Here is a 25731-nt window from a genome sequence, read left to right on the forward strand (position 1 = left end):
TTGATATTGTTGTATTTTTAAAACTATGTATTAATTGGAACTAAATTCTTGATATTTTAGGTGATTAAAGCTGGATATAAATGAAGCCTATGACAAGTAAAAATTTTCTTCATAGCATCTTGGAAGCTATTGCCTTCAATAATTGATAGACTAAAGAGATATTAAACTCATGTCTTAATTATACCAACAAGTGATTGGAAGGAGTAAAAATGAACTTCTTCAGATATTTGGAACAAATTCGAGTTTTAGAATAACATTTTTGAAAAGAGTTTACTTAAATATTACCTTTGATTCAAACAAAAGCTCAAACCATAAAACGAATCAGAAAACCTACGGTTAGTCACAACTATGCCCTACCAGTTAGGAGTGAGCAAAATTCAAATTTTGAATTAAATAGTTCGAATTATTTGAGTTAGTCAAGTTATTCGGATCAACTCGAATAAAAAAATTAAATTTTTCGATTTAACTTGAATATGAATTACACAATTCGAGTTATCCGAAAATCCGAATAAGAAAAGACAAAACCACGTTGTTTTGATAAATTTTTTTTTTTTAAGTTAGTCAAAATGATTAAGTTAAAAGGCAAAACTACATCGTTTTGATAAATATTTACCCATTAAGTTAAAAGACAAAATCATTATATTTTTTATGTAGTTAAATAATATTGTACTTCGTCTACTAGTTAAATAATTACCCCATGTAAACGCAACATTGAGTATAAATAATAGTATTCGTTAATTCGACTCAACTTGACTCGAAATTTTTTAACTCGATTTGAAAAAAAATCAAATTAAATTCGGTTGCTAAAATAGAATTCGTCAACTTAACTAACTTGAAATTTTTTAACTCAATCGAATAGTCACCCCTACTACCAGTTGCTTGTCAATGGAAATGGCCCTTGTATAAGTTGAAGAAATAGGAAGGATACATGACAGCTTTATATTTTGCATGACTTGGTAAGGAGCATCATTGACAAGTACTGTAAATATTCTTACAAAGTCCAAGTCCGCCATAAGCAGCAACCTGGGTTTGAGAACATCACACCATATATTTCTGTCATTCCATCATGCAACTCAATCAACAAAGAGAACCTATAAGAAAAGATGCATTGTCCTTGACCAACAAAATCATGCCTCATCATTATTACTTTTTACTACTATTAGTTTTTGGCTTTGATTGAATTGTTTTCTTTTATCAAAGCTCGATTGTCCAACTTGACAAACCGTTTAAGATCTTCATATGGCAGTGTTTCGATGTTTTTCCTCCTTAGCTCGCTCAATGCCGGACGTTTGTCGAGCAGATGCCATAGCCAATCAGGGTACTCAGAATCAGGCATGATCTTCGGATCAGTTCCATCCTTGAGTATATTTGCACCAACCACTGTTGTGGACTTGACTTCTTTGCTGAGTATTGATGCTTTTGGCGCATCGCTGGCTGCCCCTTTAGAGCCCTTCTTGGATTTGCCAGCCGCAGCAGCAAATGTTCGTTGTCCAAAAGCAATTGCCTCCTTGGCAACAATGACACTTCTCCATGATCCACTTCGAGTTAATGCCATGGCTATGTCCCTGTAAAATTTTAGGTCAATCCTCACTAATTGTAGAAATGTCTAAAGAAATATGAAGAAACATTTATTTTTGTATTTAGTTATTTATTTACTGAAGAAAGCAATAATATTTATAGGCACCAAGACTAATATTCACAGAACCTATGTTACTCATTAGAACGTGATCATCAAACATGGGAAAATTTATTTTTTTCCAAGTTTTTTCTTTTATGTATTTAGAGGGTTTTTAGAAGATCATATCCTCGTACTCATATCTTTTTGTGTGTCAAATAAAGATGCCGAACATGGGTGCTTTAGGAAAAATGAAGAGTCGGAGAAACATTGCACAAAACTAGAGATCTATAGCAACAGGAGTCTATAAAATGCTACCTTGGAAACCAAAATTAAGAGTTGCAAACCTAATCCTTTCCCTCCCCAAAACGCCAAAACTCAATAGAGAAATAACTTAATCATAATTATTATACAGAAACCGCAGATATGATCCATTTTGCATCATATATAAGGGATTTCCCAGCTTAGACAGAAGTAAGAAGTAATGACACTCGATAATTATCAAACCAACCGTAATCTAATCTTTTTTCTATCCATGAGGATCCCAAGTATTTGTTTCCTCTCTTTCTTTCTTTTTTTTTAATCAAGTAATGATTATGGTAAAAAGAAAAATTGAAACCTCTAAACAGTTACTAGAATATGTTCAATTACCTATGTTACTCTGATACTCATATACAACCGTGATGTTAAAAAGGATCCAATTTTCGCACTGAATTCTTCATTTTCCCATACCCAAGTTAAAAACATAGCAGTCACTTTAGACAGACATGCGTACAACTCCAAGACCCCCTAAAGATAAGGAAAACGCTTGTAAAGGCCATATAAATAGAAATGTGTTTAATGCATGTACCTGCTTTGAAAGAAGAATAGAATCCATAGTAGATACATTGCAGCTGTTCAACATATTGATTTTCAAGCAAAGAAGTTTCTCAAAAAAATTTCCATCATAAAATCTGAGGGCCAACGCTCACTAATGAAATAAAAAAGACACAAGATGACAGAATTGAAAAGAAAAAAAAGAAGAAATGGAAGTCCTTTGGATTGAGTTTTCCTCAGTAGATAAAGACTAAGAGTACCTGAATATTGTTTTCCTATCACACATGCTGAAGAAGATAAAAACGATATGCAGAAACGATAGCCGTGAAATTTCTATTTCATCATAGTCAAAATATTCAATAAACATGAAAATCTTCCTCGCATCTATACTCCATCCTATCCTATCGTAGCTCATTCATAGTATGAAAGTAGTCATATGCAGTGCCCAAGATAACACTATAGCATCCTATGTTACCGTCTCTTCATTTTCTTGAACTACCCCACGTATGTTAAGACACGAATACGGTAATATAACCTTCCTAGGACACTGTACATACAAGACAAACTAGAAAAAAGTTGAATATACCCATATTGAGCATACATCTGTATCCTAAACTAACACCTAAGTTCGAGTAACATAGATATTACATCTATGATACAAGTTCAGTCAAGCAAAGTTCCTTCTATTGGCAAGAACAAAGTTCAATCAAGCAAGTTGATTCTACTGGCATCAAATAATGCAAATTTTTAGACACGTAGATAAAGCAGTTTGCAAGCTTCAAATTAAAAATATGCAGTTGAACATCTAAACTAAATTATACGAAGTTTACAACAAATAAATCAAACAAGCATTCATTCCACAGAATATCCAAACAATCGGTTAGCATTTAAAAAAAAAAGCTTCTTTTTTTTTAATCAATGGAAGAAAATGGTAAAGGAAAATTCAGTTCTTAATTGTGTTTCAGCTGTTTATAAGTAACTAAGCGGTGCAATATTAAAGAAAATTAAGTTAAAAGAAGTTACCTTTTTTTTAAAAGCTCCTAAAAAATTCAATTCTTGCGCCTCCCTTTTCCGGATTCAGATTTAGGGATTTAGGGTTTACGAGACAAAAGGACCTGAGGGAGATTCCAGTGGGAAGACGAAGAAAAGGAGTTTCTTTTGACTGGACCAGAGTACTACTTTGGGCTTGTTTCGGTTGACCTTTAATATGACGATAGCCCAGTTTTCATGGACCTATAGTCCAAGGCAAGAATGGACCGTTGAAATGTTGGGCTCTGATCAGCCCGTAACACATTTTATTATTTAAAAAAGGCTTAATATAAAAATTGCCCCCTAAACTATATCCCTTTTTCCATATTGGTACTTAAAACTTTTTTTAGTCAAACCTGGTACCTAAGCTAAGGGCACGTTTGGTTCGCTGTAATGGAATAGAGGTGTAATGGAATAGAGCTGTAATAGTAATTCAATTGTTTGGTTGAATGGAATGGAATAGAACTGTAATAGTATTATTGTGTTTAGTTGAATGGAATGATGTTATAATAGCATAAGAAAAAAAACTAAAATGACTAGAATACCCTTAGCAGAATTTTTTTTAGGTAGATGATTATTGTTATTGTTATTAAATTTTAATAAGATTATTAATATAAATAATAAATAATTTAATCATATTTTAACATAATTATTATTAAATATAATTTAATAAAAATTATATAATTTAATAAAATTATTAATATAATTATTCTTATATGAATTTACTAAAATCATAATATATAATACTATAAAAAATAATATATAATCTATTTTATTATTTTTAAACCGCAATACATATTTAATGTGCTAAAATATCATTAGTGAAACAAATAATTTAATTATTCTACAATAAAAAGCAAAAACATTAGAAGTAATAAATAACTTGAGAATTATATTTTACATCCAAACATAATACTCATATATTAACAAAAAGTTACATAATTTCATTAGTTTATATGTCATAATATCCAAACATAATTTTCATATATTAACAAACATAATATTCATATATTAATAAAAAAAAACTAATTTACTTTTTGATTTAATGTAGAAGGAGTAATTTACTCATTTTTCTAGTGGAGAGGGTAAAATACAATACAACTCCTAATATAATGGCTTCTATAGTACTTTTATCGTTTTGTTTGTTTTTCAAGTATTTTGAAGGAATTGGATTGCTTTTAGCATGGAGCAGTGACCCATTACTGTGCAACTTATGAAATGGAGAATTGGAAGGTTGTTTTTTGGTAACTTTGATGTGCAACATTTGGATTATAATTTATTTTGCAGAAATGATCATATGAACGAATTTCTTCTTCTATTTTTTTGTTCATTATAACTTGAGAGAGATTTCCCACAGACAGGATGGCTATTAGAATAATGTCTTATGGTGAATTCTATATTATATATTGGGATGTCTGCACATAGATCGGCCAAGTGCTAAGAAAAGCCAAGTAAACTGCAATGAGAGTTAAACTATACTTCATTTTCTGTCAAATTAAAACCATCTCAAATATGCACAAGGACTTTGACAAATGTTGGTGAGGCAAATTCATCTTTTGCACAAGGTAACTTAATGACATTTACTCGAGTAGAATCAGAATATAAAATTGGTGAATTCACTCAAGGGTATTCAAGTACATACCTATATCTAATGCTCGTCAATTACATCCAGTTATAGATGTGGAGTATCTTTGCTTTTCTAAACTCAAAATCAATACGTGATAATGAAGTTGCTTAAAAAATGTAAATAGTAATAATGTCTATCAGAAGATCAACAACAACAATAAGTAGAAAGGTTTGAGAGAAAAATCCATGAAAAGAATTAATATGATCATTTCATGTGCCAAAGAAGTCCTACAAAGTGCATTTATATGAAATAGAAACATTGGAAAATCAGCCTGTTTGCTGCTGGAATTAAGGTAAATTTCTCCAAAAAAGGGAAAATACAGAGTCGATACAAAGTTTAGAAAGACGTTCAAATAAGAGGTACATACAATTTCAATTTTCACATCCCTACCTTGTGCATTTTCAAAAGCTCCAATAAACCAGTTATTAGTAACAATCAAATAAAGCAACAGAGATTAGGAACTAGTGAAAACCAACAAATGACAATAAGCATGCTTGTTTTAGTAAAACAGCCTCTTACAATATTAGTAACCCCTTGTTGATTCTCAAGAATGCTAGCATAGAAAAAATTATCAAAAAGGAATATGGAACCGGGTTATTACAATTAGCAGATAAAAGCACTACACCAAAAACAGGCTTTTAGCGGCGCTTTGAGAAACTCCAGAAAAAACGCCGCTAAAGAACGCGTCGCTAACTTTAGTGGCGCTTTTCCCACAAACACCGCTAAAGACCATTACCTTTAGCGGCGCTTTTTCCACAAACGCCGCTAAAGACCATGACCTTTAGTGACGCTTTCCCCACAAACGCCGCTAAAGAGCAAGACCTTTAGAAGCACTTTTCCCACAAACGCCGCTAAAGACCAAGACATTTAGCGGCGCTTTTATCACAAACGCCGCTATAGACCATGACCTTTAGCAGCGCTTTTATCACAAATGCCGCTAAAGAACAAACCTTTAGCGGCGCTTCTAGCAAAACGCCGCTAAGAACATAATCTTTAAAAAAATTTATTTTAATCAAATAATATTTATTTTTATGATAAATACTATATTATGTTTTTTTTTAAATTTGAACTTTAAATATATTTTTTAAGGATAAATAAAAATTATTATTTAAATTAAATTTTCTATGAAAATTTTAACTTTAAAACTAAATATAAAAATTAATGAATTTAGTTTTAGAATTTAAAATAATAAATTAATAACACAATTAAAATCCAAAAGTTAGAACTCAAGTTGTTGTAATATTAAAGTAAAAATAAAAATTTAGAATCAAAACTAAAATAATGGAAAGATAGCTCAAATGTAGGTTTTTGCTGCAAGTTACACAGACAATAGCGAAAAATTAAACACCACACATAAAATTTATCAAACTAGTTAAGAAATACATGGAGCAGCCATGCAGTATAAATACAATAGAATCATAGGGTAATTTTGCATAAATATCTTTAGAGTACCAAGAATAATTTGTCACAAAATTATAAAACATGATAAAAAAAAAGAACAGGTAGCAGACAAGCTATTTGTTACTTTTTGTTTTGCTTCCAAGGCTTCCTCAGCTGCCTTCATCTTGGCAACAGAATCATCTTCATCATCCCTGCTTAAGAAAACAAAGAACCTATTGTTAAACAATTTAGAACTTAATAATTTAACCCAGATCTCGAAAAACACCACTAATTTAAAAATGAAATCAACAAAACCAAGAATTAATAAAGACATTGAAAAAGCTAGTTCACCAGCTATATTCTGGAAACCAGCTTGCTCCAATTTATTGGCAGCAGCAGTAGACCTTCACATTTTAAAAAGAAGTTCAGTTCCATCAATGATTACTCACATTGAGGCTAAAATGAAGATAAGGGCATCAAAATAAATTCAGACCATTCATCAGTTGAGTATATTCAATGCAGAATAACCTTTAATCGGATCTAGAATGAATCGAATTCGGATGTATACTAATAAATCATATTGCAAATCAAGCATATCCAGAGCATGGTAAGAACTAACCTCAGCCCCTCTTGACATACGAGTAACAATTTAGATTCGGACCCAAAATAAAGCATATCCAAACTCAAAATAAAGCTCAATATTGGAGCATTCTAATTTTCTCAGAAACCAAACAGTAGACCCAAATATCAGGTTTCGAAATTAAGAAAATTTGAGAAGAAAAGAAGTTTACCTTGTAGAAGAGAAGGTCAAATAATAAGTAGCAATTCCAGCCATTGAAAGACGAAAAGAAGCCAAAATACATCGGTGGTGTCTCAATGATAGTAACTGCTTCACATGTCTCCTTATTGTGAAGTTCTGGAAGAAAAGAACATATAAATACATTATGCTATCCACCTAACCATGGAGGAAAGTAAACAATGCAAGAAAGCACATAAAAGGCACATAGTTTTATTTCATATAACAGCAGATAAGCAACAGACCATCTAGTGTTCCAAAATTTACAGATGATGGGTCAGAAGAGAAAAAATTACTTGAACCAGGCTTTTCAACCTCCCTCACTATATGGGTCATTCCAGCTTTATATCCCAAGAATCATTTCTTTGATAAATGCCATTATTAACTTAAGCTTAAGTATAATGCCAACAGATTCATGTCGCCAATTAAAGTCTTAAACCAAGGGAAAATAATTGGAAAGTATAAAAAAATCAAACAAAATAAAGGAAATATCTGCTGAATGATAAATATTACAACAATTATAAACTGTCACATGCTCAATTGATATTTCTTTGATAAATGAAATTATTACTCGACTCCCAAATCCTTATCTCTTATGTTCAGATAAGAAACTTGTGTGCACAAGATTCATAAAATCATACAAGCAAAACATCAATAAATCCCTAAATTGAGCACTGAAGATTTCATTAATAAATTAAATTATAACTCGACTCCCAAATGCTCATCTCTTTTGTCAGATAACAAACTTCATGATACAGAAGGGTATCAAAAGTGATATAACACTCATAGTAACAATTATCAGTCTAACTATTAAAGAAAGACGAAAAAAAAACAGCATATGCATACAACACTCGTAGTAACAATTAAAGTAGAAGAAATTAGTGGAAAGGGAAAGATATACCATAAATCCAGGTCCTTTAAAAAATTATTGAATAACATATATATTTATAACATCAAGAAAGAAAATCCACGTTAACACTTTTGGAATCCAGGATATAAGGCTGACCTGAGAACTATCACATTTCTTTTTGACTAGAAGGTTTCCATTTTCCTGGAGAAGGGAAGCTATCACATTTCTTTTGAAACATGAAAATATATTGATTTTTTTAAAGAAAAAAAAGGAAGAGAAGAGATTCTAACATATTGTAAAAAAAAAAAAGAAAAAAAATGATGGTGTGATTGGGACCTCTATGCAAATAATGTAGTCCAAGTGCAGCACCAATACATATCTTGAGCCTTTACTCCCATTGTAAACGGGTGTTATTGGGCAGTGGTGAAGGTGGAGCCACTAGTAATTCATGGTTGGTTCCACCCAAATTGCCATCAGAATGTTCATTTTGAACACTTCAATGCCATTTACTGCATCATCATAAACTGCAAGTAAAGGGTGCAGATGTATGGTGATGTTCTGCTTATTCTCTTTTCCCTTCTTTGATACGATCACAACATAATCCTTATAAATCGAAACTCTTCCATGCTTAGTCCAAAATATCACATCAGCATGTGGTTCAGCCGTCAGACTATTTATAAAGACCTCAAACTGCCTGCCGCCTGGCAAGTAACGGGATCCTGTGGTTCACAAAAAATGAAGCCTTCCATGTACTTGAATCCTAATTCCACAGGCAATTTCCATGTCAAGTTATAATGCTCGTTGTAAGTTGTAACTACGATTAGGCCCCATTGACCGAAAAGAGTTGTAAACCATTGTCGGTGCAGTGTATCTTGGACTTACTATATAGTTTATTGATATAGAGGTGTTGAGAGTGAAATAGCTATTACTTGTCATGTAATCAAAGTCATCAGACCAAATTCTGGACATTTTTGGACAAGCCACCGTCATCCTTTTGCGAAAGTTGTTGGCCACCAACATTCAATCTATATGCCATCTCAAGTGTAGTATCATTTTTATCTGAGACCTTTTTGTTATCATCAGCCCTATAACTAGTTGCTCTTAAAAGGTTTAGATGGATGTTTGTCTATAACTATTATTTAACTTCTGAGGAAACATTCTTTTGTGATGTTGCAAAAGAAAATAAAATAGTTACAGATTTTCTATCTTTTCCGTGCGACCTTATGTTTCTTTATCGATTTTATTATATCAGAATTACAAAGTCTATCTATTTGCCTTTGAATATCACAATTCAATGTCAAATGCTACATAATATAGGCACCTAACTATAAGCTAGAAATATCATGAATGGGAAAATTAATCAGTTAGCCAGATAATGTTAATGCTGTTACAAAATCAAGATTCTACTAAAACATATTAATTAATTCTTCTAATAAAGAAATGGCAATAGATGTTAATTGCTACAAACGGATATGTAAATTGGAATGGAAAGAAAGAAACTTGCCTCTCAAATGTAAATGAATATTCCCGTTTGTCAGTTTGTGCACGTAATGCCCGGACAGCAGGACCTCTTGAAACATTAAGAACACGCTTTTTTAAATAGCACCTAAAAGTACCAAAGTCCCAAATGTAAATGAATAGATTGCAAATAAGATTAGGCAATGAGTGGTGCTCTACCAGCTGATACTTCACCTTTTCCCACAATCTCTTCCCTGTCCCGTCCATTGGAGGGCTCACTAGACATATCTCCACTGATTCAACTGCCGTATACATATCTTCATGAACTTCCATACTGCACATATTTCTGCTTTCAATCAAACAACAAGTTATAAACTTAAAAAAAAACCCATAATTATTCAAAAGTAACCCTAAAGCCCAAAATATCTTCTTTAATTTTTTTTAAAAGATCCAATAAAGAAAAGAAATGGAACATAAAGAGAGGGTACCTGAAAACAAAATAGAAGATTGAAGAATCACCAGCTGAGAAACCTAGAAGGGATCCTTCAATAAATACAGAATTCTCAGGCGGAGGACTCTAAACAATTAAAAAAATAGAGAGAGAGAGAGAGAAAGGTTAAGACAAACAGACAAAACAATGTTGGATTTTAATAATAAAGAAGATGAACAAAGAAAAAAAAAACTAACCGTATGAAACATGGAGGAAGAGAGATTTTTGGGCGTTTAAGAATTGGGGTTGAGGAAGAAAAAGATAGCAATGGGCATGGAGTCAAAAATTTTAAAGGACGGTATGTTTGTAAAGTTGGGGGTTTCAAGGGGGGAAATTAGGGATTTTAGGCGGGAAAGTTGGGGATTTTGGGGGAGGGGATTTTATAAAATGGCCTATTTTTTTTAAAGTAAATTTTTTGTGGCGTTTTAATAAAAATGCCGCTATTGCTTACCTTTTGCAGCGTTTTTATGAAAAACGCCGCAAAAAATTATTTCATTTTGAATAAAACGACACTGTTTTGTTATATAAAATGGAGTTATTTTTTTAAAGTAAAATTATTTTTTGTGGCGTTTTTTATAAAAACGCCGCTATTGCTTACCTTTTGCGGCGTTTTTGATAAAAACGCCGCAAAAACTTATTTCATTTGGAATAAAACGACACTATTTTGCTATGCTAAAAATCTTTTATTTTGTTTGTTAAAAATTATTAGTTACCTATTCGTATCAATTTGTTACATTTTTTTATTTATTAATTTTCTTAAATCTAATATTTAAATATATCAAATGGTTTAGATTAAATATTTTTTAGTCATAAACACAGCTAATGTTACTTTTTTCAGCGTTTACAGAAGAAACGCCACTAATAAATTAAATTCTTGTTATGAAACGACACCGTTTTGAAAAATTCTAAATCATATTAGCGGCGTTTTGGCTATAAACGCCGCCAAACCTCGCATATTTTATAATTTTTTATTTTCAATTATTGTATATTGCATGATCAATTTTAAATTAGTAATCTTTACAATTTATTATTAACACTTTTACAATTATATGAGAACTTATTTAATATATAAATTAAAAATTACTAATTAATCTAAACCTTAAACCCTAACCCGACTCTGAATCTCTAAACCCTGAATCACTAACTCTTAATCCCAAACCCCAAATCCCTAACCACTAACCCTTACACCTTATTTAATATATAAATTAAAAAATACTAATTAATCTAAATCATAAACCCTAACCCGACCCCAAATCCCTAACCCCTAACCCCTAAACATTATTTAATATATAAATTAAAATACACTAATTAATCTAAACCCTAAACCCTAACCCCTAACCTAACACCGAATCCATAAACCCTAAATCCCTAACTCTTAACCTCTAACCCTTAACCCATAAACCATAAATCACAACCCTTAAATCAGAATCTCTAATCCATAATCTCTAATTCCATAATCTATAAACCTTAAAATTGCAACTCCTAAACCGACCCTAAATCTTAAATTAACCATATATATACCCTAAACCATATATATTAAACCTTAAACTATAATGATAATTAAATTAAATATTTTAAAATTAATACTATTGTATCTTCTACAATTATATTTAAAATTATTTAATATATAAATTAAAAATTAATCAATCATGTACCCAAAAAATTTTAAAATTATTTTAAATAATAGTATTATAATTTCTCCATTTTTAACAAATATTTTTCTATGTTTTTTTATTTCAAATTACTTCTACGTGTCATTATTTCAAATTTATCCATTTTTAACAAATATTCAATTAAAAATAAATTAAATTTTAATTAATATAAATAAACAAATTAAATAGTAAATAGACAGATAAAATGTTTTTGCGGCGCTTTTTTAAAAACGTCGCTAAAGTCCCGAGCATTAGCGGCGCTTTCCCAAAAATGCCGCTAAAGATCTGAGCATTAGCGGCGCTTTTCCAAAAATGCCGCTAAAGATCTGAGCATTAGCGGCGCTTTTTCAAAAACGCCGCTAAAGATCTGAGTATTAGCGGCGCTTTTTTTAAAAACGCTGCTAAAGCCCCGAAAGGTATAAAACGATGTCGTTGTGCTTAGGTTTTTAGCGGCATTTTCCAAAAAACGCCGCTAATGGTCATTTTTAGTGGCGCTTTAATAAAAGCGTCGCTAATGCTTGATATTTAGTGGCGTTTTACATAAAGCGCCGCTAATGCTCCATTTTTAGCGGCGTTTTTTGGAAAAACGCCGCTAAAAACGCTGCTAAAAGCCTGTTTTGGTGTAGTGAAGGCTCCCTCCCCGATTGAAAATAAAAAGGAAATGCCATTAAAGCAGAGAAAAAGGCATACCGTCTCAGTGGTTCACGACTGATCCATTTATAGTGCAACATTTACATCACGATGGCTATGGGAAACAACTTGCAAGTTTACTCTCATTATTATTTCTGTAGGAAACAACTGTTTCTGTAATTTCAGTTCTCATGCTACCTTCCGATCTTATTATTTCCCAGAGACTATCTGAAATCTGGCCCATCACTTTGTTCCTAATCATTATAAAAAATTGAAGTGTCACATTAACATCAACATTATTGACTACATGGAAACAACCAACAAGAACTTCTAGCTGGTGAAACATATGTGAAGATTAAGTGAAAAATCTAACATACTATTGAGTAGCTAACGAAACTCTGAGTTGATTTTCTTCTCACAAATTGCTCCCAATTTATACTTATATCCATATCTTATTATTCCCAATGCTGAAAATGTTTAATAACCAGATTTCGCATAAATAAAACACACCATAAAGAAATATGCAAGCATTTTATTCAGGAACACGCATTATTTCAACTAAGAAATCCAATATGGATTCTTAATTTTCACTCTTATATGCATATATACACATATAAATGAAGTTCTTAAGTTTAAAGTCATAAATAACTTTGACAACAAGGTCCACGTACCCAACCTCATCATGTATGGCATCTGATAGTTGCCTTACTTTCATGTTTTCAGCGCCAGGATGGTTAAGTGCTGCCGACTGCTTCACAGCTGAAATGATGTTGTTACGTAATTCTAAGGATAGTAACACTAATTTAGTAAAAGTAAAGATTACAACAGAAGATTTGAAAGGAATTTTTGATGCGGAACAAATTAAAATGTGGTAGCAGGTGATGTTTTACCTGATAGATTTAGTCAATTACACTGGAAATTTGGTAATACACCACCAAAGGGGAGCAAGGTTTCAACCTGAAAAAACCATGGATGCCAAGTCTGCAGCAAAATATGAGGTTTTGGATGAATGGACTGTCCAACAACTCAAACTATTGAAAAATTGTATCAATGATGTAGTAAGCAATTTGGTTAGAGTACTAATGAAGGGTTGAGTGTAAAACCTCTTACCCGAGACCGTTGCCGGAGTCGAGCTCGAGGCATTACTTTACTTAACTTAAAAATTTGGGGCATAAAATTTTACTTTTGAAATTAATTTCACTATTCACAACAAAACTGTCCACCTGCGGAACAGTTACTAATTTAGTTATAACTCGAGCTATGAAATTTGAAATTTAAATCCGTAAATTTTCCCTGAAACTAGACTTACATGTCTTCTTACCATAAAATTTTCAAAGTTTTTGGTTTGGCCAATTAGTACAGTTTATTAGTTAAAGTCTACCATGTTTCACCACTCGACTATTCTGACCTCTTGTCACTAAAAATAAGCTTTCTCATTGTAGGATTTTCATATGGTGTTCTCACTTTTTCTACAGAAAATAGACTCAATAAGGAATCTAGACATATAAACTGCAACTCATAACCATTTTTGTACAATTTTTAATGATTTTATAAACTCAGAACAGGTGACTCTAAAAATAGTTCTGACCCTGCCTCACTAAAATTCACATATCTTAAAATATAAAATTCATTTTGCTACACCATTACTTTTCTATGAAAGTAGACTCAATAGGCTTTAATTCTATACCTTCTAATTCATTTTATACTATCCTAGGTGATTTTTCAAAGTCACGTCACTGTTGCTACTTGAAATCTGTTTCTTTGCAAATTTTACTCTTTCATGATTTCTATGCATGATTTATCACCTAAACATTTGTAACAACAAACACCTTCATACTTAGCCATTTTAACAACCATTCATCATCAAATACTTACATATCATTCTTTAGCAAAATCATAAATACAAACATTCAAAATAACTAAGTCCCTATACATGCCATAACCCAAACATGGTTCATCATAAAATACCGAGTTGTTGTCGTTGATAGTGTGGACGATCTCCGAAGTCTTTAAGTTCCCGAAAGTAGCTTTACAATACTATAAGAGAAAGAAAAATAAAAGAAGTAAGCATAAAGCTTAGCAAGTTTACTAGCAAATAAGTAACAACATTTAACACAAATAATTAAACTCAAATGTCAAGATCTCTAATTTACTCTTTATTTAATCTCATTCTCGTTCTCTTGCTGGTTTACTTAGTTAACTCATGATCGTAACTTATTCTTCTCTTGCTGAAACATTGAGTATCAATTGATAATATAGTAAGTTCTTAAATCTTATAACTCACATGAGCTTGTCATTTATGATTTTAAATGAACTTTCATTAACATGATTCGTTTACTAGCCCGTTGAGCCACGTTGGAATAATAAGGATACTTGGGTCTTTTCTGATAATAACATGCCAAAACCATGTCCCAGCCATGGTCTTACATGGGATGTTCTCATATCGGTGCCCATGCCATGTCCCAGACATGGTCTTACGGGGGACCTCTCAGCTTGGTGCCAACGCCATGTCCCAAACATGGTCTTACATGGGATCTCTTTACCCAAATATCATGACATTTGTATCCGATACATTCCTCATGTTTCAATGAGGCTTTTTAACACCGATTCTCTGTCATCTCATACTTGAGTCAAAATTAAATAAATTCATAAAATCAATGTATAATTGCTGGAACATAAAAATATTAATAATAATTATTGAAATATTGTATTTATTTACCATAAACTTACATCGATACAAAATATAGCCAAATTCACCAACTTACCCTTCAACTTTATTCTTTCCTTTGTCTAACCTCGAGTTTTGTTTTTCTTGATCTAAAATAGCAAATTTAACTCGTTTAATACTCAAATTTATAGCCCTCGACTCTAACTTTGGCAAAATTATGATTTGCCCCAAAACTTTTACATAATTATGCTTTTGCCCCAAAGTTCAGAAATTAAACTTCATCTCATATTCTTATGTTATATAACATACTGAACATTTTTCTCTTCTATGACAACATCAAATTCTCACTCTAACACTTACTTATGTACATTAGGGATTTTTACCGATTATGTCAACTTACTCGTTTTCGCTTAAAATAGGCTAGCAAAAGTTATTTAACATAATTTCTAGCTTCATATTCTATCATAAAACATAAAAATAAACACTTTTCACCTATGGGTATTTTTCCAAATATAAACCCTAGGTTAAATTATTGCTAGAATAAGCTAAATTAAGCTACCGGGATCTAAAAAATGTAAAGAGCATTAAAAACGGGGCTTGGGATCACTTATTATGAAGCTTGGAAGCTTGAAAACCCTAACTATGGCTTCTCCCCTTACTAAATTCGGCATAATGAAGAAGATGATCAAAAATTGGCTTTTAATTTTGTTTTTAATTCATCTTAATAACTAAATGACTAAAATGCCTTTAGTGAAAAACTATGGAAACATGCCTAACCATGTCCATTTTTGACCACCAACTTAACCAATGGTCTAATTACCATATAAATACCTCCAATTTAAAAATTCATAACAATTGGACACCTCTAACATATAGAACTCAACTTTTGCATTTTTTACAATTTAGTCCTTTTAACTAAATTGAGTGCCCAAACGTTAAAATTTTTGAATGAAATTTTCACGGAAATTTTAGGCCATAGAAACATAATAAAAATAATTTTTTCCTCATCGGATTTGTGGTCCCGAAACCACTGTTCCGATAACCTTAAATTTAGGCCATTACATTGAGTGAGAGTAGAAGCCTGCATTACCAAACCAAAACAAATAAGCAGTTTTGTATTCTGTTTCTGCCTGTTATATGTAGCTAGTAATCTTCCAAGTTATGTAGTTTGAAAATGAACCAGGTTGTCTGTTTATCACCTGAATGCTGCTAGTAACAGCAGCATTATTCTATTATGTTTCTACTACCTGCTTTACTTGGAGAAATAAAAAAAATATCTACTTTTTCCAGAAAAATTAACACAAGTGTATGCGTCCCTTGCTCTAAATCTATTAAAATTATTAATCTCTTTTGTTTCATTTCATATTTACACGAGTAAAATCTGTATCAAATAACAATCTAAAATATCTTTAAAAAAAACAAAACAAAACAATCAATACAGAAACGTATAGAAGATGTTAAAACATATGGACATCGAAGCACCAGAACATAGAAGATGTTAAAAAAGTGAATATATCATTAGAACCCACAATGTTAACATCCTCTTAATATTAAAACCCACAATGTTATCATTAGAAAATTTCAAGAAATGCAAATAAACCGAACTCAACTAGTCGAAATCACAAGCCATTCGGAAAACAATCAAAGAATAAGAAGAGAACCACCTTCAAAAACTTTTCATCTGTTCAATCGAACATGCAATAAAATCAGTCAAAGAAAAGCCCAATGGAAATCATATGAAATACTTTAAAAAGAATCAAAATTAGGAGAACAAAAGATTTAGATCAATACCAGGTAAGTGGATGAGGTTTATTTTGGTGAATAATGTAACAAATATTGCAGATTTGAGGAGAAGCAAAACTAACCTGTAAAATGAACAAGGAAGTGCGAGTTGCTTTGAAACTGGTAATCACCTGTCAAGCTGCTGTAGAGTTAGGAGTAGAAAGAAAAGAAAAAATGATCTTCCCTGCCCTAACCCAAGAAATCAGTTTTAAGCAAAGAGTGAAAAAACATTTTTTCGTTCTTGATAAAATGAAGAACAGAAACATAGGAGAAGATGAAGCTGGGGGTACAAAATCGATTTTAAGTACCCAAACGTAAGAAGAAAAAATCATAAAGAAGGAAAAAAATTACCTGATGAATCAATGGAAGGGAAACGTAGGAGAAGATTGTTGAAGCTTAAGGGCAGAAAATGGAAAAAAAAAAGAATAGGGAATGGAATCCCTAATTAGCGTTTGAGGCAGGGAATGGCTATTACAGCCAACGAGTGTAATAGGCCCTGAATCGATTCCGGCTGTAATGATATTACAGCCAACCAAACATTAGTTTGGTGGTGGGCTCGTTGAATTGGGGGGGAATGCATTCCTATTCCCCCCAACCAAACATGCTCAATAATGCAGTACTTGGCAAAAATGCCACATAAGCAATAGCATATCATTATTTATGTCAAATAATTTCAAAAAGTTAAAAAAATAAAAAGAAAACCTCAAATAAAAATTAGAAAAATATATATTTACCTTTCTCCCACTCCCGTCCCTCTCCCCTCCGGAGAGCAGTGGTGGGTGGATGGAAAATATTTTTTTAATTATATATTATTATTTATTTAATATATATTTCTAATTATTAATTCAGGTTTTATATATATTTTTATTTTTTTGAATTATTTGACATAAATAATGATGTGGTATTGCTTATGTGGCATTTTTGCCATGTGTTGCTTTGTGATTGGATTCATGGGTTTTGGTTATAGGTAATGATGGCTTTCGACTTTCTACTTCTTTCTTTACTGCCAATTCGACTTCCCGATAGGTTAAAAAATGGAAAATGTAGGAAAATAGAGGGAGAAGCAGCAGATAATGAAAAAAAAGTTAAAAGATCATAAAAAAAAACTAAATTGCTAAAAACGAAAAATTATGGGGACTAATTGTATAATTTAACCTAAAATTTTTATTTGAAATGATGATTTAACTTGTCACGTCAACTTACTATTACACTGCTAACGACAATTAATTAATATACTCAAATTATAACTTATAAAAATGATCCAAAATCATAAATTTGAGGTATTAAATAAATAAATAAAATTTATTATACTAAAATATTTTTTTTATATTTTACTATGAAATAATTTTCAAATATACATTATCTCAAACTATGTACTCATTCATTAAATTTAGTCATACGGTCAGAAAAATTTTAATTTGACATGTTTTGTATTTTTAAATTTAATTCAAATAAATTTGTTTGATTCGACTCAAATTTCAATTCATTTAATTAAAAAAAATTCAAATTGAATTAATATAATAAAATAAAAATTATCAATTCAATTAATTCAAAATCTTTTTACTTAATTCAATTAAATATTCACCCTCAAAAAAACATTAACTATCTCAAACCTATAACTCCGAACATATATACATTATGCATGATAATAGAGCGTAGAGAATCAAAAATTATCTTATTCATTTCCGCCTCATTTTTATATAAATGTTAATACCGTAAAAAATATTATAATTTATTTATAATATAATTTCTATATATATATTATAAAAATATATTCATAAAATATATATAGTATTTTTAATACATGATTTTTACTATATATATATTTGATGTTTTAAAAATACATGAATAATATTTCACATGACAAAATTGCCAAAATTTTATAATCAAAATTGACAAAATTCTCAAATTTGGACCAAAAGCCCAAGCCCAACTGTTTTATTTAAAAATAGGGAAAAAAAAAGATAAACCCTAATAAAAACCCACACTTTTCGCCATTGAAACCTAAAACCCAGCAGAAGTAAGCAAAGAAATTCAGGCAAAATGGGTAGCAACCAAGCCGCAGTCTCTTTCTTGACCAACCTCGCACGCGCCGCTTTTGGTCTCGGCGCTGGCGCCACTGTCCTCAACGCTTCTATGTACACAGTCGACGGCGGCCAAAGAGCGGTGATATTTGACCGTCTAAGGGGAGTATTGGAAAAAACGGCCGATGAAGGAACTCACTTTTTGATCCCATGGCTCCAGAAACCTTTCATCTATGATATCCGCATGAAGCCCCATACCTTCTCATCTGTCTCTGGAACTAAGGATCTCCAAATGGTTAATCTTACCCTTCGAGTTCTTTCTAAACCTAAGGTAATCTAGCAATTTCTTTTTGTTCTTTAGGTTTAATAGGTTCGTTTGATTTATGGTTTTTGTTTTTTTTTGATGAATTACTAACAAATTTTGATGTTTTTGGATGATTTAATGAAATGGGTTAATGAAGGTTCTTGATTTGCTTGTTCATTATATCAATGGAATCAAAGTTAATGTGCTTTTCAACTTGTTCAAAAAATGCATACCAATGTAGCTTTTATTGTATGATTATGCTTATGAACCCATGGGTTTGGTTATCTTTTTGAATATTAATGTTTGATTGATGTTATTTTTGCGAAAAGGTGGAGAAACTTCCTGAAATTTATCAACACCTTGGTCTAGAGTATGATGAGAAAGTGCTTCCCTCCATTGGCAATGAGGTCTTGAAAGCTGTGGTTGCACAGTTCAATGCTGATCAGCTTCTCACCGAGCGTCCCCAAGTGTCGGCCTTGGTCCGGAATTCTCTGACACAGCGTGCAAGGGACTTCAACATTGAGCTAGCCGATGTTGCAATCACGCATTTGTCATATGGTTCTGAGTTCTCGAGGGCAGTGGAGCAGAAACAGGTGGCACAACAGGAGGCAGAGAGGTCGAAGTATGTTGTGGCAAAAGCTGATCAGGAGAGGAGGGCTGCTATCATCCGTGCAGAAGGAGAAAGCGAGGCTGCAAAGTTGATTTCTGAAGCAACTGCAACTGCTGGTATGGGGCTGATTGAGCTGAGGAGGATCGAAGCATCGAGGGAAATCGCTGCAACTCTTGCGAGGTCACCGAATGTGGCATACCTGCCTGGTGGTCAGAACATGCTTCTTGCTATGAACCCATCGAGGCCTTGACAGCTGCTTGAATGATGGTAATTTTCATACCCCATAAATGTTTTAAGTGTGTATTTGCTGACATTGTTGTCTTCATGTTGGTGGAAACCATCACTTGAACTTGCTGAAAATGTCTTGATGTTAAAACAAGGAGGTTACTTACTATTTGTCTTCCAATTTTTGTCGGAACTGTTGATTAGTTTGTTTGCTATATGACACTTTTCTGAATTGTCTCAAATCAACAAGTCTTCAGATAGACTGTTCAACAAAAACTTTGCTGTGTACCAATGTCCAACCCCTACCCAAATATGATCTTCCAAAAACCACCTAAATGCATACTCACACCTACACCTAAGTCCAAGCAACATAGTTGTGCTTTATTCCTGCACATTTCAGCCTTTTTTATTATGTCATAATGCAGAAACTAAGGTGTGATATGGGGGAAATGGTGTCTAACCAAACTTTTTAATGGCATTGCTGATTTAGCTGTTACCATGGAAAGGAATTAGATTATCTTTTATGAAGATTAATCTTAAAAAGAACTAGGCTAGAGGTCAGATCGGTGTGACCGTTAATTACCGATTCAATTGGCTCAATTGGCTGTTTAAGTAAAATAATTTTAAATGTTAAATTAGTAGTGAATATAGATAATTGTTAAGAACATGCATCATCTTCGCTTGGTGGTATTGGTTTCTTATTTTTCTCCGACTTTTTACTTGCTTGAAACTAGTTCAAGCATCACCCAGTTCTGTGTTCGATTTAGGGTTTAATATTTAGATCTTTCGGGTTGAGGTTTAGCATGTCGAGGATATCTTTCGAGGGAAATCAATCCTAAAATTGTTTTCTATTTTGACTAAAAGTCCGAGACCCACGTCCAAACCTAAACTGACTGAAACACGAGTAAAACATTATTTTATTAATATTATTTTTTTGATAAACTATGCCTGAGGTCAACTAATAAGTATATGTTTTGATCACGAATTGAGGGGTAAAAGGTACATACTCATGTTCTAGTTGATTTAACAACCAATGTTAAAGATTAGAAAAAAATAATTGTTTGAATCTTGGTTCATAGATTCATGATGTTTAAAACTGTTTCAAAAAAAAAAAAGAATAGCTTACTATTGATGCAATTGATGAGACTAAATGAAAACTTGATTATTTTGTAATTTTTTTGAAATTTAGTGATCAACTAATGACTAGTTTACCCTATCTATTTTTAATAAAACTTTGGTTATTCGGTTGTGAAATTTTATTAAAAAAATAGCAGAATTAGTGTAGAACAGTGTTGACCCGCCCAAACCGAAGAAGTAATCAAAATATAGATCGCTCCTAACTATTGAAAGATGGTTTCAGTGTCATTCCTACTTTGTACCTCAATGGGACCTATAACTCCAAAAGATCCGCTAATTTTCACGGGTAGCAGAGCTGTCACACCAATGATGGGGTGACTCAAGGACAGTGATTCCAAAACTAAAAACTAACCTCTGGTTACTTGGTTTCATCCCCAGCTCTCCACAATAAAATGGAGTAAAATAAAATTGAATCAATCGTCCTGAAAATAAAATAAACAAAACAGTGAAAAAGCTCATGACGAGAACAGTTAGATGTGCTCATTCGAGGTCCAGGGAGAGACATCCACAATCACATATCAACTCGTACATATAAGACAATGGAGGCTGCAACTTAAAAATGATAATTGGAATTCACTGCATAAACTAATTGAGTTTCACATGATACATCTTTTAATGAATTGCTTAATGAACCCCTTCCTCACGCGGCCGTTTCTTGTGTATATACTACTGATTTTCAAACTTCAGGCTTACACTTACTGAATATCATTTTTTCACTCACCGTCATTACATATCTGGAATTGACGTGACCCTCCAAATACATATAAATCTTAGAAAAACAGAAACTAAACACATCCGTCTCTAACATATATCAATACACTAACGCCCAAATTTTAGTAACATAGATTTGTTACTTATATTAGACGGTTGCATTTGAAGCTCAGATAGAGAATTTTGACTTGCGCATGCCAAATGCCTAAATATGAATAGAAATTTTGGTGTCTCATTGACCTACAATTGTCAGACCATTCCTCACATAAAACATTAAGGTGGTAACTAGTAACCAATCCAACCACCTCTAAAATGATTGTTGAACTTTGGCTAAAGCCCAGATATCCGGACATTGGTTTCAGCATGAAATTTTTACTCAGAGTTCCACGGGCTTGAAATATCGAAGCAAAAGGAAGCAATTATCAAACTGTAAAAAAAGAAGTTCAACAGAGCAAAATATTCACATCAAACTTTGTAGAAGTGTTAATATCCTTCACATAGAGTCACCTGTTAGTCACTGCCATTGAACAAACTTTATCATTTGATCTGACAATCAAGTTAACCGCTTCTCGAAATCTATTAATGTTGAGATCATGTGCCGAAGCTCACCTGCAGGATAAAGCTTTCAGAATCGCTGTGTAGACATGGACGGGAATCACACAGATTTAAAAAGGACAAAAAAGTGAAATAAAAAGAATAAGAAGTTCACTTTTGCAGTTGTCAACTCACATTTTGAACCACTTTGGCTTGGCAGGTTTTTTCTCGGTAGGCTTGCTCTCGTGCACAGCAGGGGATGGCACTGCACTGGCAGAAGCAGGCTCAGGGGCAGATTGAAGTGACTCTGGCTGCTCAGCTCCAGCAATGACTTCCAAACCTTTCAAAGACATGATCTCTTCCTGAAGAAAGGGGCCTGAATTTGCAGCTGCAGCATCCTCACCTAAACATTTCAAAGAAAGGTGTCAGTTCAGGGATAAAAATTATGTATTCAACTATAAGAACTATGAAATTCAGTGAATATTCTCAGGGGACTTCTACAGAGTTGTATTTAGCATGTCTAGTAAGTATTTAGACAATTAGACAACCACCTTACTGCGTGGTTTATTACATGCTAAACATGAAATTAAGCCAATGTTAAATATGCCAATAACAGAAAAAATAGAAAATTTGAATGTTATACATGGTAATGACAACATAAATAAGTATTCATGGACACAACTCTGCACCAGCCAATTATAAGCTATGTTACTTGGACTTGAATGTTTGTATCGGAAAAATGTATTTGATACTATCTAATATGAGCATGTTCAATTTTTACAAGTTCTTCCATGTATTTGAAGGGTCATATCCCCATACCTATTCCATATATGTGTCAAACATGAGTGTAGTTCACGAAAAATGAATTCAAGAGTAACATAGGTCATAAGTATGACAATAAGGTTAAGAATCAATGATGAGATATGACTTACTGCAGGATTAAACAATGCATACATGTGAAAGCATGCACAAACCTTTTGGCAGATCATATGAAAAATACACGATTGCACCAGGAATGAAACCGGCAGAGAAGAAATCCTGTGTCATGTCCTTTATTTGCTTCTTAGGAGGCGTAGTATCTGAAACATTAGATATTAGACGTCCAAGGTGTAGGCTTCACTCTGAAACATCCAGCTAGAATTTACATAACTGACCAAAAGTTCACTCCGAAATATGCTTACATAAGTAGAATGGCAAATCTGGTCGAGCAATCAATTTAGAAATAAGGTCAACCAAGCTCTGAAGTGTCTCGGATGGATGAAATGTAAGCTCTAATGTGTGGTTATCTGGAAAGCGAATCCTTACAACAGCCTGAACATGAACATATAAACTTAATGAAAAGTAAAGTAAAACTACACCAACCCTACTCTAAGATTCACTACTCATCCTTGAAAAAGTTCTCTCATCATTGGGATCCAAGCACTCTTAACACATAAACAATGAAAAGATTCCAAAGGAGTAGCAAGTACCTTTGTTATTCTTGATCTTCGAGCAGCCTCTTCTGCTTCTCGGATTTTTCTTGTTTTCAAGTGCTTATCTGTTTATAATCATATCCACTAAGAAACATGTAAATATATTTCTAAACCCTTTCCAAAATATCCAGGTTACCGTGAGTTTTTATGAAATGGGAACCTTGTACAAAAAATTGTGCCTATACATGTACTTTTCAAGACAAATACAAGCCATGGTTACTTTGACATAACTAAATCAAAACTCAATCAGTAAAAATAAATAAACCAAGTTGAGAGGATAAAACTGATTACGATTTAATATTCATCAATAAAGTACCTTCTTTTTTACTTGCCATTAGTCGATAATAATCTTCCGCGGTGAAATCATAGAAGTCATCTGGCTCCTCTGCTCAGAAAATAAATAAATAAAAACATTGCATTTATCAATTTACACAACGAACAGGCACTTCTAGTTAATAGGAAAGTCAGAACTTCAGAAACATGTTTTGGTAGGTCATACCAGTGTTGGGCACTCCATCTTGTGTTGGAAGCAGACTAGCAGTTTCAAAAACACGAATTTCCCGTCCAAATTTCTCTTTTGCAGCAGCGAGCTTGGCCTAAAATCATTCAAAGGTAATCAGAAATAAATAACATTAGACTGCATACCAAACAAGTTAAAGGAGCACAAAATCAGAAGTCATAAATAATGATATTTTCACCAATTATCAAAAGCAATGACTTGGCATCTATGAAGACTATATATGATTCATAATATACAACAGTGTGTGGAGGTCGGACTTAAAATTCTCCTCTTAATGCAAGTATCATGAAGAAAAAAAATGATACAGTTGAGATCCTTTCCAATATCTACATATCTTTTCTACAAAGACCAAAAGGAGCACAAACGTGAAGTTGGACCAAATGAGAACAAGACTCCACAATTCCATGTGCACTTATATTCCTAAAATAAGGTTACTTCACTCAAAGAATTGAATCAAGTAGTACAAATTTATAACTTCAAATTACTTGGTACTTATTCAAAGCAGTAATTGTTTTTTTTTTTTTTTACCCCAAGATTTCCCTTTTATCTAATTACTCATATTAACTATTTAATTCAACTAAATACCAAAAAGTTATGTTGTTAAGACTAAGGGTAACTGTCGTGACTAATATGGGAATGCTCAATTTTTTCCTATGTTTTTCCAAATATTTGGATTTTGGACGATAATAACATAGCCACAAAGGGATGATGCTACTGACCAACTATAGCTGTCCTCATCGATGCCATCATCAGTTTATGAACCCTAAACCATTCAAACTATTAATAAAGATGGCAAAAGAGACCAAATTGAAGCTTAATTCCATCACAATTTGGCTAATTTCAGTAATTTGTTTTGTTTAAGGACTTGAATTCAACTAGTACAACAGTGCGTCCTAACTAATTCACGCCACTAAAATTGCATCAGAGTGAAGCTAAATTCTCTCTCTTTTTTTCAGAGTTAAATCTTTCGTTCACTGTTCCGAAGCATCTAAATTCAAGAGATTAAAAAAAAAACCCAATCGAATAAATAACAAAAAGAACTAGACCCATCACACGAATCAATTATCATGGAAAAACCCAGATCGAAATATCATTAGAAACAAGATTTTGAACTCGAAAAATGAAATTAAAATCAATAAATTAATTCTTCTTTTTCATAAAAAGGAAATACCTTGGCCGATTCAGCCTCCATGGAATCAATGCTAGTGAATCTTCTCCTCTTCAAAGGCAGTGGCGACGAACCATCTACGATCATCAGCAGTGAGATAAAAGTTTTCAGATTTTGTTTTGGTGGATTGCTTCTGTATAAAGTCCTGCTTGCTTTATCTCTGACAAGTTCTTTCTGGTTTATTCCAATCCTCCTTTTATAAGCATAGCATACAATAGCATAACATAGGCATG

The 25731-nt window shown here is 32.5% G+C and overlaps 3 protein-coding genes and 2 long non-coding RNA genes across 6 annotated transcripts; 1 reads left to right on the top strand and 4 right to left on the bottom strand.

Moving 5' to 3' along the window:
• Positions 1–875: 875 nt before the first annotated feature.
• LOC107914211 (39S ribosomal protein L54, mitochondrial) lies at positions 876–3608 on the bottom strand. Its single transcript, XM_016843038.2, has 2 exons — positions 3455–3608; positions 876–1565 (listed from the first exon to the last, which is right to left on the bottom strand). Exon 2 carries the CDS (start codon positions 1553–1555, stop codon positions 1160–1162), a length of 396 nt encoding a protein of 131 aa, XP_016698527.1. The 5' UTR covers positions 1556–1565; positions 3455–3608; the 3' UTR covers positions 876–1159.
• Positions 3609–6417: 2809 nt separating this feature from the next.
• Positions 6418–10414, bottom strand: LOC107914386 (uncharacterized). Its single transcript, XR_001688806.2, has 7 exons — positions 10259–10414; positions 10060–10148; positions 9806–9917; positions 8270–9719; positions 7259–7383; positions 6819–6871; positions 6418–6679 (listed from the first exon to the last, which is right to left on the bottom strand). It is a non-coding gene; the product is annotated as an uncharacterized lncRNA (long non-coding RNA).
• Positions 10415–14283: 3869 nt separating this feature from the next.
• LOC121222390 (uncharacterized) lies at positions 14284–17288 on the bottom strand. The gene is made up of 3 exons (XR_005919654.1): positions 17145–17288; positions 16877–16932; positions 14284–14380 (listed from the first exon to the last, which is right to left on the bottom strand). It is a non-coding gene; the product is annotated as an uncharacterized lncRNA (long non-coding RNA).
• A 1356-nt stretch (positions 17289–18644) lies between these two features.
• Positions 18645–20122, top strand: LOC107914214 (prohibitin-3, mitochondrial). The gene is made up of 2 exons (XM_016843041.2): positions 18645–19148; positions 19451–20122. Exons 1-2 carry the CDS (start codon positions 18837–18839, stop codon positions 19979–19981), a joined length of 843 nt encoding a protein of 280 aa, XP_016698530.1. The 5' UTR covers positions 18645–18836; the 3' UTR covers positions 19982–20122.
• A 1524-nt stretch (positions 20123–21646) lies between these two features.
• On the bottom strand, positions 21647–25731 carry LOC107914215 (plant UBX domain-containing protein 1). 2 transcript variants are annotated; one of them, XM_016843042.2, is made up of 8 exons: positions 25502–25731; positions 24310–24406; positions 24127–24195; positions 23808–23875; positions 23520–23649; positions 23313–23417; positions 22534–22741; positions 21647–22413 (listed from the first exon to the last, which is right to left on the bottom strand). In XM_016843042.2, exons 1-8 carry the CDS (start codon positions 25583–25585, stop codon positions 22410–22412), a joined length of 765 nt encoding a protein of 254 aa, XP_016698531.2. In that variant the 5' UTR covers positions 25586–25731; the 3' UTR covers positions 21647–22409. The 2 variants fall into 2 exon arrangements, with proteins under 2 accessions (XP_016698531.2, XP_040959027.1); XM_041103093.1 differs by lacking the exon at positions 21647–22413 and having other exon boundaries at positions 22530–22741.

The sequence above is a fragment of the Gossypium hirsutum genome, chromosome D10 (genome assembly GCF_007990345.1).
Source record: "Gossypium hirsutum isolate 1008001.06 chromosome D10, Gossypium_hirsutum_v2.1, whole genome shotgun sequence".
NCBI lineage: Eukaryota > Viridiplantae > Streptophyta > Magnoliopsida > Malvales > Malvaceae > Gossypium > Gossypium hirsutum.

Excerpts from the sequence above, each read along its gene's own strand:
- LOC107914214 (XM_016843041.2), top strand. The coding sequence starts at position 18,837 with ATGGGTAGCAACCAAGCCGCAGTCTCTTTCTTGACCAACCTCGCACGC. Across the intron at positions 19,149-19,450 it reads GAGTTCTTTCTAAACCTAAG|GTGGAGAAACTTCCTGAAAT; the intron begins GTAATCTAGCAA and ends TTTTGCGAAAAG.
- LOC107914211 (XM_016843038.2), bottom strand. The coding sequence starts at position 1,555 with ATGGCATTAACTCGAAGTGGATCATGGAGAAGTGTCATTGTTGCCAAG.
- LOC107914215 (XM_016843042.2), bottom strand. The coding sequence starts at position 25,585 with ATGATCGTAGATGGTTCGTCGCCACTGCCTTTGAAGAGGAGAAGATTC. Across the intron at positions 24,407-25,501 it reads TGGAGGCTGAATCGGCCAAG|GCCAAGCTCGCTGCTGCAAA; the intron begins GTATTTCCTTTT and ends GAATGATTTTAG. Across the intron at positions 23,418-23,519 it reads AGATTTGCCATTCTACTTAT|ATACTACGCCTCCTAAGAAG; the intron begins GTAAGCATATTT and ends CTAATGTTTCAG.